This window comes from Rhopalosiphum maidis, chromosome 3 (genome assembly GCF_003676215.2).
Source record: "Rhopalosiphum maidis isolate BTI-1 chromosome 3, ASM367621v3, whole genome shotgun sequence".
In the NCBI taxonomy this organism is placed as follows: domain Eukaryota; kingdom Metazoa; phylum Arthropoda; class Insecta; order Hemiptera; family Aphididae; genus Rhopalosiphum; species Rhopalosiphum maidis.
In genome coordinates, this window is record NC_040879.1 from 36,838,095 (window position 1) to 36,856,397 (window position 18,303).

The window sequence follows — 18,303 nt, forward strand, 5'->3', positions numbered from 1 at the left end:
TTCAAGTAATTAAATGTCTTTGACGGTATATCTCTTGCAATATATAATATATTATTCAATAGAGTATACACATATAACCTTTAGGTAGAGCTTAAATGTTGTTGTTAGATTTGATTTTAACGCAGCTAAACAAAACATTAATATTTGAACCGTAAGAATACTCAAAAATTATTTTTATTATGTTTTTCCCATAGATATTAAATGCAAAATTATAATTTAATATAAACGTATGATCAAGAAGACTAGGAGATTCAAATTCCAATTGTATATACACCTTAATTACGGCCAAAAATAACGTTCTCATTTTTTTTTATCCATGGTGCTGTCATCATCATATAATATATACCGTCTATACCGTATGTACAATATAATTATATTGTTTTATTCTTTATGCATAATACCTACACTAAATAATATATTATATTATTATCAACAATTTCAGCATGGCTTATGTTTTAAAACACCAAGCGGAAACCCGTTCTACAGTCAACACGATAATAGCTATACAATTAGTGACAAATAATAAAATATCTTTTTTTTTTTCTAAAAAAATAACAAAACCCAAACAATACAATGTAGTTTGCGGATTTCGTTTTTCGGAAAAAATAAGAAAACGGCTGCTGCCCGCACAAGTACCTATACGGTTACACTAAACATGTGGCACGCATGCTTCGTACGAGGATGATGATAATAATAATAATAATAATAACCATGTGTATTCTAATGTATAGCTGGTTTAACTAGTGTATTATAATCATCCGAGAAAGGCACACCGCTGGGCGTACCTATGTATAATAATATACTATACACACGACGTTCTAACGCGGTGACAATATATTATAATATACGCACCTGCCTATATAATATGCTTACCAATAAAGAGAAGAGAGAAAAAAAATCAAAAAAAAAAAATCAAAACTCACGCAAACGCTTTCACTTCTGTCGGGGCACTGGCGATCAGATACGCCACCGCGGCAGCGGTGGTATTGGTAGGTACTGTAGGTTGGCGCAGTGGTGAGGAAATCGTAATAACAATAATAGTGATAGTAACAGTTATAATGCCAATACCGAAAACGTTATTATTAAATAATAATAATATAATGTGTATTATATTATACTATCGCGCGTTTCATAACGACAACGGGTGCGGGACGTGTGCCCGTCGAGGCTACTGTCGACCAGACTTCGAGATAGTGTGTGCTCCGACATCGCGTACGACCGGTCCGGGAGAGACGAAAGAAAAACCGAACAATATACAATCAGCCTAGCGACGCGATATCATTATGGTACTGAAGTTCATACTCGTGTACTTTGTCACCGCCACTGTCTCGTCTGATCGTTTATTGGACTTGACCGCATCAAAGATCGAGATGACACCAAACAATGCGATCCAAGTGAGCTTGCTGAAGATAATTAATTTTTATTTAATCAGCCGATAATTCAGTTGGCTCTATAATATTATATACTTGTGATTTTTTCCCTATCAAAAATAATAAAATTTTAAAACAATAAAACTATACAACGAATATAACGATTATTTAAATTATACATATATTCGTGTCCATCATATATACTTTAATATAATTTATTAATTTATTAATGTTTTTACTTTTATAGATTCCTGAACGGTATAAACGACTATTTTATGAGTATAGAGATGTTTTAAAATACTATAAGTGCTTAAACAAATATAATCATAATTTAACTAACATCAATTTTAATTTAAAAAATAATAATAAATCTCTTTTGCCACAAAAAAATATTACTTTATAAGATTTTAATCACACTATTATTACATAATTTAAAATAGTTAATTTTTCTCAACTTAAACGATTTACAAATTGGTTTAAATTCAATTCGTTAAAAATGAACACATATTTTACGATTATTTTATCAAAGCTAGTAGTCTTATTTACATTCCTTGTACGACAGATTCTTAATCGGCAAATTCTACAAATTATTTTGAAAATTAAACAAATCATACATTAATAATATTAGAATCCAGGAAACCAGGAAAATAAATACCTAATAATATATATTTGAATTTTATACTTGGATATTTTGTTCTATAATATTAAAGACTAACATATTATGTTTATATTTATATTTATTGTTTACGTCCCAAGACCTAATGTATAACTTGGCGTGGAATCAAACATTTAAAAAATATATTATAATGATGGCCTTTATTTACTGAATGTTTTGATGAAACAAATATACCTATCAGTTTGCTAGTAAATGCATTTACCTTAATAAAAACCATGTAAAACAATATAATTTTAATAATAAAAAAAATTGTATATATTTACACATATTTTAAATGAAATAAATTTTATAAGAATTAATTTATTAATAAAATTGTTTTGGATAGTATAATAAACACATAGGACTAAGACATAACACACCTTTGTGTGACTGTGCCACCCAGATATGCTAACAAAATAATGATTAAAGTTTATGACATTTTGTTTTCTTATATAATTATTGTCGACTTTGAAATGCTAAATTATTTTGAAGCTTGGCGTTTAAACAGCAAATGAAATTGCAGCTCATTTGCATATCGTTTCATGTGAAATTTGTATACGAATTTTTATTACGCTCTAAATCACCGTAACCTCAAATTATGGATTCAGATTTAAAGCTTTACAAAGCTCGTCTTTTCTTGGCCAAGAAAAGTCGTATTATTAAATTCACATACGAATATACGATATTTATAAAAAAATCATTTTATATTAGTACTCCGTGTACTAATATTATGTTGATATAAAATATATTATATACTGATAATTAAATTATTTATGAACTGATAGATGCCTAAATAAATGTAAAACAATATTTATGAGTAGATTTTATAGCATACAAAGTTTTTTGATAGTAATGATTTCTTTTAAGCCATGTTAATAAATAATAATGTATGATACATTAATAATAAATCTGTATAAAAAAGTTTTTAAAATATTATTTAGTGAGTCATACTTGCTGCGGAAAAAAATTATATTAGCTGTTATGAGTAATGAAATATAAAAAGCATACTTGAAAAAATATTTGAAGGGGTTGGCAACATCTAGGGAAATAGTATGAGCTGCAGAATTCAAAGCCATCTAGTTTATAATGAAAATATTTACATATCCGTAGACCACAATACATGATTTTTAATTTTTTTTTCATATATAAATCGTCCTATTTAAAAACAAAATATATTTACAAACATTTATTTATAACGTCAAACGGCGTTTAGTATAATATCAAGTGTTAGTATTATAATGTTTACTGAATCGCTTAAAAATCTACATACAAGTTATTTATTTCATCAGTAAATGAATATTAAAAATAAAACAATTTTTACATATCAATACATTCAAGTGTTAAATATTTTAAGCATATAAAAATAACTAACTATCAATGATAAAAAAATTTAGATTAAAGTAATATTTTACATTATAATATATTATTAATATTTCGAATTTTGGTCTTCGCCCTAATACCTATTTAATACAGCCTTTGTTATGCTCTACGTATTATATTATAGACTAACGATATTTAGTTAATGTTTGCACCACTCTAGTTGTGATTTTGAAGTTTTATATTTTGTTGTAATATTCAATTTGATATGGGACAAAATATAAATAGCTGTGCTAAGAAATTGACATTTTTTTAAACAACATAGCAATTACCACAATGACAACAAGTGTGAGCACATACGTAACTGAAACATAAATCCAGAAAATGAATCGATTCGTTAAGTATAACTATATAGGTGCCTACATAGATAAGGTTGTGCAATAAAATATTATTATTTGTAAAAATACATTTGTCATATTATAATAGGACAGGACATTGTGGTAGACGATTGTCACGAGAAGTATTATGAACAATAAAATATTTTTATAGATAACGAGATTAATGTAATTTGTTAAAAATGCATTTACCTACATCTATATGTATTATGTACATAAATATAATAGTAATTATATTTATTTTGTTTCATCGTATAATACACGAGAATTACCAATGAACAATCTATATAATTTTAACAATATAATATAATAATATCTGTGATACTTATTATTTCAGTACTTGCAATTTGAAGACTTATCATTCAATCTTACGGATTTTACGATCTGCACGTGGATAAAACTGTTAAATTTCACCCACACGCAAACAATAATACGCCTTACAGGTAAATCATATAAATACCCTATATACATATTCTTAAAAAATTCAAACTCGAATAAATTTAATAAATCGACACCTGAATACCTATAAGATTAATTTAGATATTTCAGAAATTAATTCTGGATAGAATTAATATATCGTGGAATGTGTACTTAATACATCTAATTATCTACATTCAGGAAATAAAAAAGAACCACTAATGTTGTGGCGGATGCACATGCACCCCAAAGAAACTATGAGAGTGACGATCAAAAACCGCCTAGTGGCATCGGAAGGTATGCAATTAATCAGAGGACAGTGGTACCACGTGTGCTTTCAGTGGAAAGGTTTTACCGGCGTCTGGGCAACGTTCGTTAACGCCAAAATCCATTCGGTCGGACAAATACCTGTAGTCGGCAATAACGTGAGTAACAATCACCTGAATAATCATTAATTTAAAGCCAAAATTGAAATATATTATACACTAAAGCCGATATGAATATTAAAATATGCATAAAATAGATACTTACATATCGAAAAATGCACTCTAAAAGTTTTTATTATATAAGCATAGAATAAAATCAATCTATGTGCCTGTAGACCATAAGTATAGCTAAACCTATTGTAATAATGCACTTATGCGCGGGCCTAAAATAAACAAATTTTACATATCAATTATATTTCAAAATTATTTATCATAATATAACATTGCATGATAAAAAAAAATTGAAATATATAATAAGTTTCAAAAAGCCTTAAAACTAAAAAAATATCAAAATATGGATGCATGTATATAAAATGCATTTAGGCAAATTCATAAACATCCTTAAGTAATACTATATTATGTCATATAATATTATATTTATATAATTACAGTTTTTCCTTAAATTTTAAACATCAATAGGTCCAATGATAAAGACCAATAATTATATGACATTAATATTTAATTTAAGACAGAAAACAGTTTAAATAAGAGACTGTTGAAAAAATATGTACTGTTAAAATTGTAATATTATTATAATTTTACTTTTGTATTTTAATATTCAACCATATTTTCTATTATAGTATAAAAATTTAATTTACTAGTGCATTAAAAAAAAAAAAAAAAAATACAATTTTTTAAAAATATAAATTGAATTAATTAACTACATATTGTCAAATTCTGCAAGCTTATCTTGTAAATTAATTGAAGAGTGATGTTTAAAAAAATTTACCAATTTAACAACATCCGAATCCTCTCTAAAATTTATATTTATTTAAATACATACGTACTCGTAGTCTGCTATAACCTGTTAAGCGCGATATTTTAAAAACCATTTGTCAGATTAAAATATATAATTAGGCGCAAACGAGAGAGTTCCATTTATTTTTTTCTGTATTTATTTTTTTCAACCTTCGTGACGCAAACTTCAAGTGTGCCGGGGCTATACCGGAATGCTTGAGACCGTGCCAAGACAACGAATCGGATTAGATAAAAGAAGTATTTCCACCCAATGAAGCCAACATTTTACTGCCGACAACTCCCACGTACTCCTCTTTTTACTTCTTCATTTTTAAGACTAAATTAATGACGTCGACTTAAATCTTCAATCATCTAAATAATATAATTATATAATACAATAATCAATAATAATTTATAGAGTCGTTTATAAAAAAAATATATAAACTTATAAGTCTATAAGGCTTATATAAGTAAATTAAAAAATTACGAAATATGTTCATAAAAATATGCGTTTATGCATTAAAAATTGTAAAATAGGAATCCGATATATATGCAATATAATATATGCAAATTTACAAAATTATGATTTAGGTTTTAGTTTTAAATTAATATCAATCAAGTTATATGAATGTTTATTGATTAATTAATAAATTAATAACTAATTATAATTTTTTAAAAAAAAAAAAAGTACCAAAATAGAGAAAGAAAACTAATATGGTAGAAAATAATAATTGAGTGGGTAGACTTTAATTTATCCTTTTTGCTTTTACTTAATTAGTAGTCTTTATTAAGTCTATTTATTTTTATTTTCTCAAAATTGTACGTAAACTTGTTACTTTAAATATACAAAATAATGTGATACATCATTAAAAAACTAAATATGACCTTTAAATTATGAAATATGAATTATAAATATAAAAACTATAAAATGTTTAAATATAGGTACATATACATTTTAAATATGCTGAATATTAAAATCGACCAATAAAATATTCATCATATGCATACAAATCCTAGTTATACTAATAAAATTTAATCATATATCCCGTAATAAAACATGAACAGCTTTTAGTAATTACTAAACATACTTAGATATTAGACATATATTATATACATTGAACACTAACATGATTGAAATCGATACCAGCATATAATCATATATAAGATAAAACATCATATTTATATCATTTGTTTTACGGTTCTGTAGTTCCATTTTGGAATACTAATTAAGTTTGAATAAATAGCATTTGATAATTTTTTTTATAAAATGTATGTTTGACCAAAAAGTTTAATGATGTAATACATAGTTTCTTATAAGTTAATACGTTTTTATTACTAGAAATAAAACAAAAAGTTGAGTGTATATTCTCATTAATTATTATGAGCATTTGAAGTTCAAATTTTGATAAAATTGAGTATTATTTAAACAAAAAAATTGAAAAAATACCAATTTAATCTATTTTTATGAAATTCAAACTATATTCATTCGTAAGGACTTGATACCTTTTCATACCGTTTTACGGTACGTTGGTATTGGCTTATGAGTTAACAATAGCTATTAATAATATGAAATAAAATAATAGTTATTATTGTGTAATATACCTATGTGATTTATTTTTGGAAAAAGTTAATTCTCTTAAATACTAATAGAAAAATGAATTGCGACATGACGTCTCCGTTTAGAATCGTTTTTCGTACGCAATTATTGAATATAAATTTAACACATACATTTCAATGATTTACTCAATGACTAAGGACACTCAACCTAAGGATATACTGTATATCAAAATGATTATCCCAGTTTTTGCCAATTATTAAACACTTGAAAATATTTTAAAAATTGTTTTGATATATTGTGTTCTATCAAAATTTTGCAAAATAGTAAAAATACGAATATATTTACGTCGACACATCTTATCAAGAATGTATCATTATCATACTGTTTTTATGCTCGAGACATGATAATAATTTGACAAGTGTAAAAGCATTCACAGACTTCATCAAATCGATTTAAATATATGTCAAAACGAATATACGTCACTGATAAAGAACGACATTTAAAGTGACATTTGAAAACCCATTATGCTATTAAATATTGACTCACAAAAATGTATTCAATAGATAGTTCAAAATAACGAGAAAAATTATATAATATACTCTTTTTGTGTTTTTTTTATTAATTATTTTATTAGTTATTTTTTTATTTTTTAAAACGTTATTTAGGTTATTGATTTTTAGGAAAAGCCACTAGTGGGAATTCATCTTTACTCATTGTCTATTGATTGTTATTATACCTGGTATTTTTATATAATATCATTTTTTTCTGATATTTTAAAATGTAATTTTCCCAACAGGAAATTAAAACAATAAAAACATATATATTATATGATAGTTATTAGTTAATAATTTCAATATTTATTTTATTTAGAATTTTTTGATAAACTTTAAAAAATTTAATTTTTCTTAAAGCTTTTAAAAAATATAGTTTGACATAAACTACCAAACTAATTTTTATGTTGTAATAAATTAACCATAAACACAATGGGCTATCAATATAGTGGCAGCTTATTATAATATTAGATATGCCACACTCGTCGTCCGCCGTTCTCGTATCTAAAAATACTTAATACATTATATGTTTCAAAATACTTAAACTATTATTGAAAAATTGTTTAAAAAATAGATTTGATATATAATTTATTAACTCTTAAAGCTCTTAGAAATAAATTTTAAACTCATTTTTTATAATACATATTTTTAAAGACTTTTAAGTCTTTATTTAAATGCATTTAAAAAATGCTCTTAATGCGGTTGATTTAGTAGTAAGAATTATAAATTACCTATATTATCTATTGAAATAATAACTGGTTAGACTTTATACTTAATTTTTTATTTATTTGTTTTAAAGCACGTAAAGTTTTAAAACTTAATAATATACATTTTAAATTCAAATTTCAAATGAATAAGTGTAATATAACCATTTTGATATATAAGAAATTTTAAGAACGCATTATAGATTTTATGTGGTTTAAGTGGCAAAGTACTATAAATTATAACAATCAGAAATTCGCAATAATTGTTTAATACATTAACAATAATTAAAATATAAGCATACCTGATACATTTAAAAAATACGTATTAAAAATAATTTTTAATAGGGTAAATTAAACTTACACATTATAAATATATACATTTATAAAACTGTAGCTAATTCAACTTTTACAAAATTTTCTGAACAAATAAATATTATTTATTTTGGCCAATTAAGATAACAAACTAGGGGGTAACTAAATTAACTTAATAAATCATCAATTCATAATATAGGTAATTATTAACAATTTAAAATAGTAAAAAAAGTCCAAAAGTTAAATTGGCTTGATTTTAAAAATGATGATGTTGTCTTATTGATTATTTTTACAATTGTATACAACTGTATAAATTACAATAAATTTATTTTCAATTACAATAACTACTTATTATATTTATAATTAATATAATATTTACAATAGGTATAAATTATTATGTTTATGATGAAAAAAGGTATCTATTTTTTTCATAAAAATTAACAACTTTATTAAGTGGCTGCAACATACATACCACTTGTATATAATTGTTTTATAAGAAACTTAAATACATACATTAAATCTTGGACGAAACACTCAAAAGTTAAAACTAAAAGCAATATTCGTAACATTTTAAATTATACCAGTCAATAGTTAACTAATATAAGTGATAACAATTAATTATATTGACCAAAAAATCAATTAAAAAAATTATACATAGATATTGTGCTTTTAATTTTAGATTTTTACGTCTTCTAATATCTACTCAATATTAGATACAAACAAAATAAAAAACAATAAATATATAATAACAATTTTTAAACCTTGTTTTTCATCAACGAAATTGCTCGACATAATAGGTATCTATAATCGAGAGCAACGCTTAGGAATATTTGGCATGTATCCATGATGTGTCACCTACGTCGTTGTCAGATGTAAATTATTAATGACTATTACCCGCTTTTAGTTAATGGACTTTTATTTTGTTCAAGTGATTACTTAAAAATGTATTACAATATTAGTCCCATCTCATAATAACACAATAATATACCTATACTAAAGGTATTATGTTATATATTATTAACAGAAGACAATTTTTTTTTAATTTAGCATAATTTATGATTTTGTATTTATTTTAATAGCAAATAGACAATAATAATTAAAAACCAAACTTTTACCCAAATACAAGAAATAAGTCTTATTGTGTTAAAAAGTTATTTTATGCAGGCATATAAATATACAATTACAGGATTTAAAATAATATGCAGTACAAAATATAATAAATAATTTCTATATTTTATATAATTTTTAGCTTAGTGTCTAAAATAATAATATAATGGTATAATAATAAATAAAAGTATAAAATTATTAATTTCAAAACTACTAATAAAGTTATAAAAATAGATACTATACATTTAATTTGTTAAAAAAGATCCATTGAAATTTAAAACTAAATACATATTACCTATATATTTCTTAATATACCAACGAGTGGATTGTATATTTGTATAGGTACATTTTGTACGTTAAGTATTATTAGGTACCTAAGCAAGGTAAATTTACACACAATCAATATTTTTTATTAATAAATAGCCAATCCACTAATGGTGAAATGTTAACAACTTAATAAATATAATTGGTACTTAGTACTTTATAACAGCTATTATATTTTATGTTTTAACATTTTTTTTATCATGCATTTTTCACATTTCTATAATTCTATGATATATAAATATATAATTATACTCAAAAGATACATTGTAAACAAATTCCTTATAATACAGACTTTTTATGTCTGGTAAATATATTAAAATATTTTTAATATATTTTCTTAACCCTTTCCCTGCTGAATTATTTTTTCCCAGTTCACAGCACTGTGCTGGGATTAAATTTTATTTTTTAATATTTTTTTTCGTATTGTTTTAAATATTGTTATAGCTCAAATAATAACTATCAATAAAAAAAAATTTTTTCTAATAACTCTTTTGTACATATTAGTTAATTAAGTTAGTGATTGATTCCCAAATATTCGATAATGAACTATTATTTCAGTTAATCAAATAATGACAATTTGGGAACCGTTGAAAATCAAATAAATTTTTTTGATTATAACTTTTTTAATAATTTTCATATATATTTTTTTTATTGTCTCTTTGGATTCGTCTAATTATTTACCATTTAATGATATTATCACATTATTGATAACAGCTTTTATTGATTTTTAAAATTATAGGACGCGTATGTGCGTCCATAGCAGTGTAAGGGTTAAAAATAATATATTTTTCAACAAATACATAATATTAATGCTTATTTTGAAATGTCGTTTTTTTATTTCTTAGTTTCTTAGTATCCTTGTAATATGTACAAGCAAATATGAAAACCCTATGAGAAGGTTTGAAACAAATTAATTTAAATACAATACTACTCTTATCAGAATCGCTTTTTCACGTGTATTAGTTTATTATTATTGATTATTTTCAAATTCAATAACACAGCATAAATAACAGCAACTCAAGTAACTCGCACACTAAACCAGCTGCGCACTAGCTTTTTTTTAATTTGTTTATCTTATCAACATATATACTGCATACAAGCAACGTAATTGTGTCACATATGGTTGTTTGATTAAATATTTAAATTTCTGGTTTTTAAATATTACATTACTTTATACTACCTAGTATATACACATTTATAATAACATCATAACATTATACACCATTAATTATATAATACGTAATCAAACTTTTTAATCAATGCATATTATTTACGCATCAATAACTTTTACTTGCCTTCAAATAATTTAGAGAGTTATTGTTTTTCGGAGATTTAAAAAACAATTGTTTACGAACAAACTAAATGATTTTACTTCCTATAGAATAAAAATAGTAGAAGTATTAGGTATATATCACCTATAAGTATGTAAACCCATGTTTTTCTTATTTTCAAATTTACATTGTCCGTTAAATTAATAAAATTAATCAAAACAAACACAATGCATTTTGCGTAGTTAGACTTTATGATGATGAATATAATAATATGACGATAAATAATAGAATTCCATGTACAACAACAAAGGAGAACTAATAAACTCGCGAATACGTTAGAGAGTTATACACTCATTTGACAGGTGTACGGAACGACACGTTCCAATATGTGTTTATCTCGTAACTTCATCATTCGTACTACTACACAGACCATTAGGTTATGGCATTTCTGGAACAACGTGGTACACATTTTTGTGACCCATTTGTTCCGGTACGGATTTGCTTTTATCTTTATTTTTTGTATTTCTTTCTCTATTTCTGAAAAAATAAATTAAACTACCAGATTTAATATACATATATATATATATAGGTATATATATTTATATATCCTTTGAACTTAACTTTAATTATTATAACTAATTATAACTATTATATATTTATATAGATAATAGTTTGATCAATATATTAGATAATATTTAAATGAGTTAGATGAGTTTTGAATAATAAATCATATATACTCATATACTCTATGTACGTTCAATTTACTCTCAAATTAATTAATTTTTATTGTAATTTAACGACACAATAACGCATTTAAGGATACTAGGAAAGACGAAAACCCCGGGTGATTAGTAACATTTTCTCTATCTTATAACGTTTAAACAAAAAAAAATTATCGATATAATAGGGAACGTAAAAACACTTTTATTTTATTATTAATAAAAATAAAGACAATGAAAATTACGAGCAATAAAATGTCGATTAAATTATGTTATAATTTCTTTGCGTGCCTGATAGATGTTAGCTTATTTTATGCGATAATGTCATATTTTTAATATACTTTTAATGTTCTGTGACTATACTTAGACAAAGTGACAGCCTTATCGTACAACAATATATTAATATATATATATGTGTATAAGATAATATACAGCAAATTTAATACATTTAATTATAGGTATTCCGGATTAGGTTAGGTGTTCACTGTTCAAATTTAAAACTTTGGGAGAATACTGAGAATACTACTAACATTCTATATGTAGCTTTCCCCAAAAGCTAATTAAATAACAAAAAACCGGTATTGGTTAGAGGAGAGGCGAACTGTTCATATTTCAAAAAAAAAAAATTTATTTTTAAATTTTTATTTTATCTACGTCTATTTTATCGACGAAAATACACCCATATTTTAGGCATATTATTATTTTTTAAGTGTAGAATTGAATGTTCATTCTATTCCTTTTTAAAATTATAAAAATATAATCAAAACTATGTTATTATCCGAACAACGATTATTTCTTGTGTTATTGAATTATTTATAGACTAACTGACTAACATATAATTATTTTAGCTTAGTATCGTTTACAAAATCGACGATCGTAACATGTTCGGTTTGATATTGAATGAAATGTTCGATTCGACACATGATTAAAAAATTTGGTTCTAGACCATATTTTTGAGTTAGACCCACCTAGAGTATAAACTAATAATTACGTCCAACATATTATTTTAAAGTGATCTTTTGAAAGTATGCACACTTGCATCGCACATTAAAAATAACAAAATGAAAATAATTTGGCAATTATCATAAATGATCCTATTATTCAATACAAATAAATAATTTAATGTTTTTGATACATTAAATAAAATACTATATTTTATTAAAATAAAGTATTTGATAGACATTTCCTGAAAATTATCTTAAAAGCTCAATATTATTTTAAGGTTATTTTCAAATTAAAAATTGTATTATCATAATATTATTATCAATTAATAACAAAAAGTTTTAGTAACACGCTCATATATGAAAATAAAATGAAAATTTAAAAAATACACATGGCAGTCTATATGTAAGTCAATAATGACAATTAACAGCTAGTGGTCCTCAACTCTTAGTATCATATCTCACTTAATATTATATATGGACTTCCTGCAGTGGTGCCTGTTGACACGATAGCGTACGCTGTCAATGGTTGTGTGTTGGCTGCTAAAAAACAAAAAAACTTTTTACACGAATATTGGACCAATTTCAGACGATGTCATCGAATGCGTGGAAGCTGAACGGGAATGGCACCGGACAAGTGGGAGACGACAGCGCGCCATGCCGAAACGGTTGGCAAGCGTATGGTCTGTACTTAACCGGACCGGTGATGACAACAGTGGACGCGACCAATGTGACTGTCAAGCTGTCGACGAACGCGACCACCGCGTCCAGGAGGACAAAGACTAACAGCAAACGACAAGCGGTGTTCGAATCGGATCCGGACGACACGTCGTCTGGCAGTTCCGGTCCGTCCAAATCGTTCCAATGGTTCAGCAAGACGTTCGCGTTCATAAAACGCATGTTCACGTTCGTCATCATACCGTTTTTCAAGTTCGTGCGGAACACGTTCTTCCAGACCCGTTCGTTGGACGACACGGTGGTAGACGTGAGCGAGACGCACCTGACGGTCAGCGACATCAAATTCGATCCACCGTCGTCCGCGGCCACGGTCACGGTGGCCGCCAGTGAGTCATCTGCGGACGACGGCAGTGTCAGCAAAATCAGTCGGCGATCGTCGTCATCTTCGTCCGAGCGGGAAACAGACGACGACAGCCGTTGCGCCGGCGCGCGGGCCAGCGACGATCGCGTAACGGCGGCCGACCTGGTGGCCGCAGGGTCGGGTACGACGGTGGCCGTTGATGACGCGCTTTCGCCGAACGCCAAGCGGTACTTGCGGATGGTCAGCGATGGCCTGAACGACGTGGGCGTGAACGCGGCGTTCGTCAAGCGGGCTTTCGCGTGCTGCAGCCGCGGACCATTCGATCCACGGACTGACGTCGCGGTTATCGACTGGGACCGGAGCCGGGCCCACGCGCACGGTGTGATCACGTCACCTCACGTTTGCGGGCGGTATTGACCGCCAGCTCGAGTTTTCGTTGTCCCACCACACCCGTCATGGTTTCCCCTATTTTCGCCTTCCCGTCGACGCGCTATACGACCGGTAATATTATTATTTTATACGTCTCAAATAGAATCGTATGATCCTACGTATGGCGTCGGAAAATCTGAAAATCTTAAACAAACATTCACCGATTCACCCTCCCCCCTCATGCACAGCAGAACCCTGATAGGGCAGAAAAGTTTATTGCTAATCGATAAGTTCTTTGTAGATATTTTATTATTATTACTATAGCAAAAAGCAACACTAAAGATTTTCTCTCTAGAAGTTCCCATTTAGCGTGACTTTTCGTAAAAGGGTTATTCGATATGTTTATCAGTCGTCGTCGTTTGCGGTATAAGTACAATACGAACATGCAATCTATACTCGAGTTACTTTTCATTTTGATTGATATACTCTCTATTTTTGTTGAATTTAAAAATATATACATGTTACATAGTAAACTAAAATACATTCTTTCAGAAGAATGAGCGACTATTTTATAGATGATGACGTGTTCTTATATTTAATTCCATAACCAAACTTTCGATCCAACGTTACGTCTTACGTCGATCAAGAAGAGCTAGTGAACGTACAATGTATATGATTCTCGTGTAGTTAATAGTATGATTTATGTAACGGATGTATAAAAAAAAATACTTTATTAGAAAGTATTTATAAATAATATTATTTTTAGTTTGTTATAGTTTTTTTAAAACAAGCACACATTATTTATATATTTTATACTTGAATACTTTTTAAAAATTTTATATTATATTGAAAGACTGTTGGATCTAGGATAAATCAATGAATAATGCTAAACGAATAGGTAATAATAATGAGAAATAACTACAATTACGAATATTTTTCCTACATAAAAACATATAATTAAGTATAATAATCTATTATGGCTACTTCTCATTATCAATATTATCTAATTTTTAGTACCATCTATAGCAAATAGTATAATTATATACATTTTTACCTACTAATTAAAACTTCAAAATTATATTATGACAAAAGAAATAAAAAAAAAAATAGGTATATTTAAAACTTTAATTTTTCCCCTATCATGGTATTGACACCGTTGTGTGTAAAACAAGCACGACATGTAATCGTATGTGCTTGTGTGTTAAGGTTTGCAAACCCTTTCGCATGATTGTAAACGAGAAGATACGCATATTATAATAGACACTTGATTTTCGACTTTATTTATTATCGTAAGTAACATTATTCTATACGTTTATCAGAAATTAAGTTTACGATCGAGTAAAATCTCAGCTCAAAATCAAATATAAAATAAATACCAAAATCGTATACGATATCATAAACTCATACAATAATTTCATTGGTATTCTGAATATTTCAACTGCAATATATACACATGAAAACCCCCAATAAATAATAACACTAAAAGAGTATTATTGGAATTTACGAAATACGCCCGCCATAATATGCTTGCTAATACAATTAATTTTAAGTAGGTATTATGCGATTTTCGTATCCAACAAAATTCAGTTTGAAACAGTGAAATTATTTTTTAGGCTGTATTGAACCCGTATTTGAACATACATGGACCGTGTTTATTATTTTATTCGCGAATTAAGATGATAGAATTAATATAAATTTGTTTTGTAAAATTATTTTTTATTCAAGTTCACGCTATCATTACAATAATAATATAATACGCGTTTGTGTGCCGTTATCGTCTTGTGATTATATTTTATATTTTCACCGTTAAACTAAGTCATTGTTTGCAGATGTTTATATTATGTTATTATGTTAATCGCGTTATTTGTCGATATCACCAGCTCGGCCGTTTGCCGACATTATATTATATTTGTATGTTTTTTTTTAAATACGATCACTCGTAGATTATTTTATCACATATATATTATATATGCCGTTTGTAACAAACGAATTGTTTAGTATATAATATAAGTATGTACAGCATATTATTATGCATATTTAATAATAAATTGTACAGCTCCGTTATCGAAATACGCTGCTCTTTATGTTATAATTTATTTCAAATGTTCTCATACACGTCAAAACATACATATTATAAATATGCATTATATCCACATATATGCCAGCTACACGCACATAATGTCTGCAATGTTTGCTCTTTGTACGAATGGAATCGTCCAGTCGGGTACGGGGCTTCCGTGAGTATAGCTAAGGTGTACTTTGGAGCCTCCACTTTTTTTCTCGTCTACCTATTATTGTATGTATGTCAATATTGGTGTGGCACAATTATCGTTTTTGCGCTGGTAAACATTAACGATAAGATGTTTTAACAACATACACCAGTAAAACGTTTGAAACATAATAGTATGCGATTATAACGGCGGCGGATAACGAATGACCGACGGCCTGCCATGTCTCAGTTCCCTGATGCAACCCATAACACGGCAGTATGTTTAATTTGTGAAAACGCACTATTATTCAAGCTCAATTTGGGCAGTTGGCATTAGAAATTAAAATGGCATTATTGACCTGCCCACTGCAGTACTGAAGTGTAGTGGTGCACAACACTATAATTTTTTAACTCGTTAATTAATCTATACATATTATTGTTATTAAATTAAATAATGTCTTAATTATTTTGATTATTTTGAAACAAAAAATAATTATTAAATAATAACAAAATAATACATATTTAAAAAAGAAAAAAGTTCTATTTTATGATTTTTAATAATTAAAAAGTGATACACATATTTTGATTGTTGCTAGTGTATAATTATATCAGGGCCCGGGACTATAGCACTTAAAATCTTTAAAATAGCACTTAAAAAATCACTTAAAAACATCATTATAAGCACTCAAATAAACATTTAAAAAACTTAAATTTGAAAAAAAATATTTAATCAAAAAAAAAACTTTCTTTTTACATTATAAAGTAGGTACTAGAGTACTAGACATAATTTTTAACTGTGCTAAAAATAATTTAATTAAAGACTACAAAAAATATTGAAACAAAATGATTAGGAAAAATGTCTAACTAAAAAGTAACAAATAAAAATAAATCTTTATATTATAAAAATATCAAACTTCACTTTCGAGACATTTCGCCTTATTTTTTATAGATTTTTCGAGGAATTTTCTGATAAAACCATAAAAAGTAAAAAAACTGATCAAAAAAGCAAAAATAATCAGAAAAACTGGAAAAATGCATATTTTAAAAAATCGTTAAAAAAACAAAAAGAGCATTTTCAAATTTCATAATTGAACACGTTTTAACATGACATACACTTCCATACCACTCTGCTACGTTTTAATCCAATCCATAAAAATAAGCAAATGCTTTAAGTCCCGAGCCCTGATATAATGATTACTATTTAAGTTTATATTATATTAGGTAGAATATGCTACAATGTCTTTTATCTAAACACTATTTTTTTCTAAATATGGTGTACTATTGTATTTTGCCCAAATTTACAGAAAGAAGATGTTGAGGGTACTAAAAATTCCTAGATTTCAAATAACCACCACAAGTTTTATTACAAATTTGTTTGAAAGTTGTATTCTGGATATTTAAGTTTACTTACTTTAAAAGTTTAATTATTTATACAACAAATTTGAATTATCAATTAAAAAAGTTAATCTTTTATAAGTTGTTATTTTTATTCGTTATAGTTTTTTTATTAAGACTAGAGTGGTTTGGACACACTTGGAGAGCGGATGGTCAACTAATAAAAAAAATACTTGTGGAAAAAATGAACAAAAAAAAAGACCCCTAGGAAGACCCAGGACCCGATGAATCGATGTAGTCACCAAGGATTTGAAAGCCATAGACCAGAATATGACATTTGAGTTTACTTACAATAGAGAGAGATGGAAAGACCTGTTGAAGGCAACAATGGTCCTTAATGGACCGGTAAGCTGAGAAGAAGAAGAAGAAGAAGAAGAATAGTTTTTTTTATTAATTTATGATAAAACTATGAAGTACCTATCTATTT

At 27.0% G+C, this 18,303-nt stretch overlaps 2 protein-coding genes across 2 annotated transcripts in view; one reads left to right on the forward strand and one right to left on the reverse strand.

The window, feature by feature from the left end:
- Nucleotides 1-18,303, reverse strand: part of LOC113557140 (carcinine transporter) — a 46,635-nt gene that overhangs the window by 19,800 nt on the left and 8,532 nt on the right. The window lies entirely within an intron of this gene.
- Nucleotides 1,142-16,333, forward strand: LOC113557141. Its single transcript, XM_026962472.1, has 4 exons — nucleotides 1,142-1,394; nucleotides 4,075-4,180; nucleotides 4,356-4,579; nucleotides 13,454-16,333. The coding sequence occupies exons 1-4, from the start codon at nucleotides 1,284-1,286 to the stop codon at nucleotides 14,318-14,320; spliced, it is 1,308 nt and encodes a 435-aa protein (XP_026818273.1). The 5' UTR covers nucleotides 1,142-1,283; the 3' UTR covers nucleotides 14,321-16,333.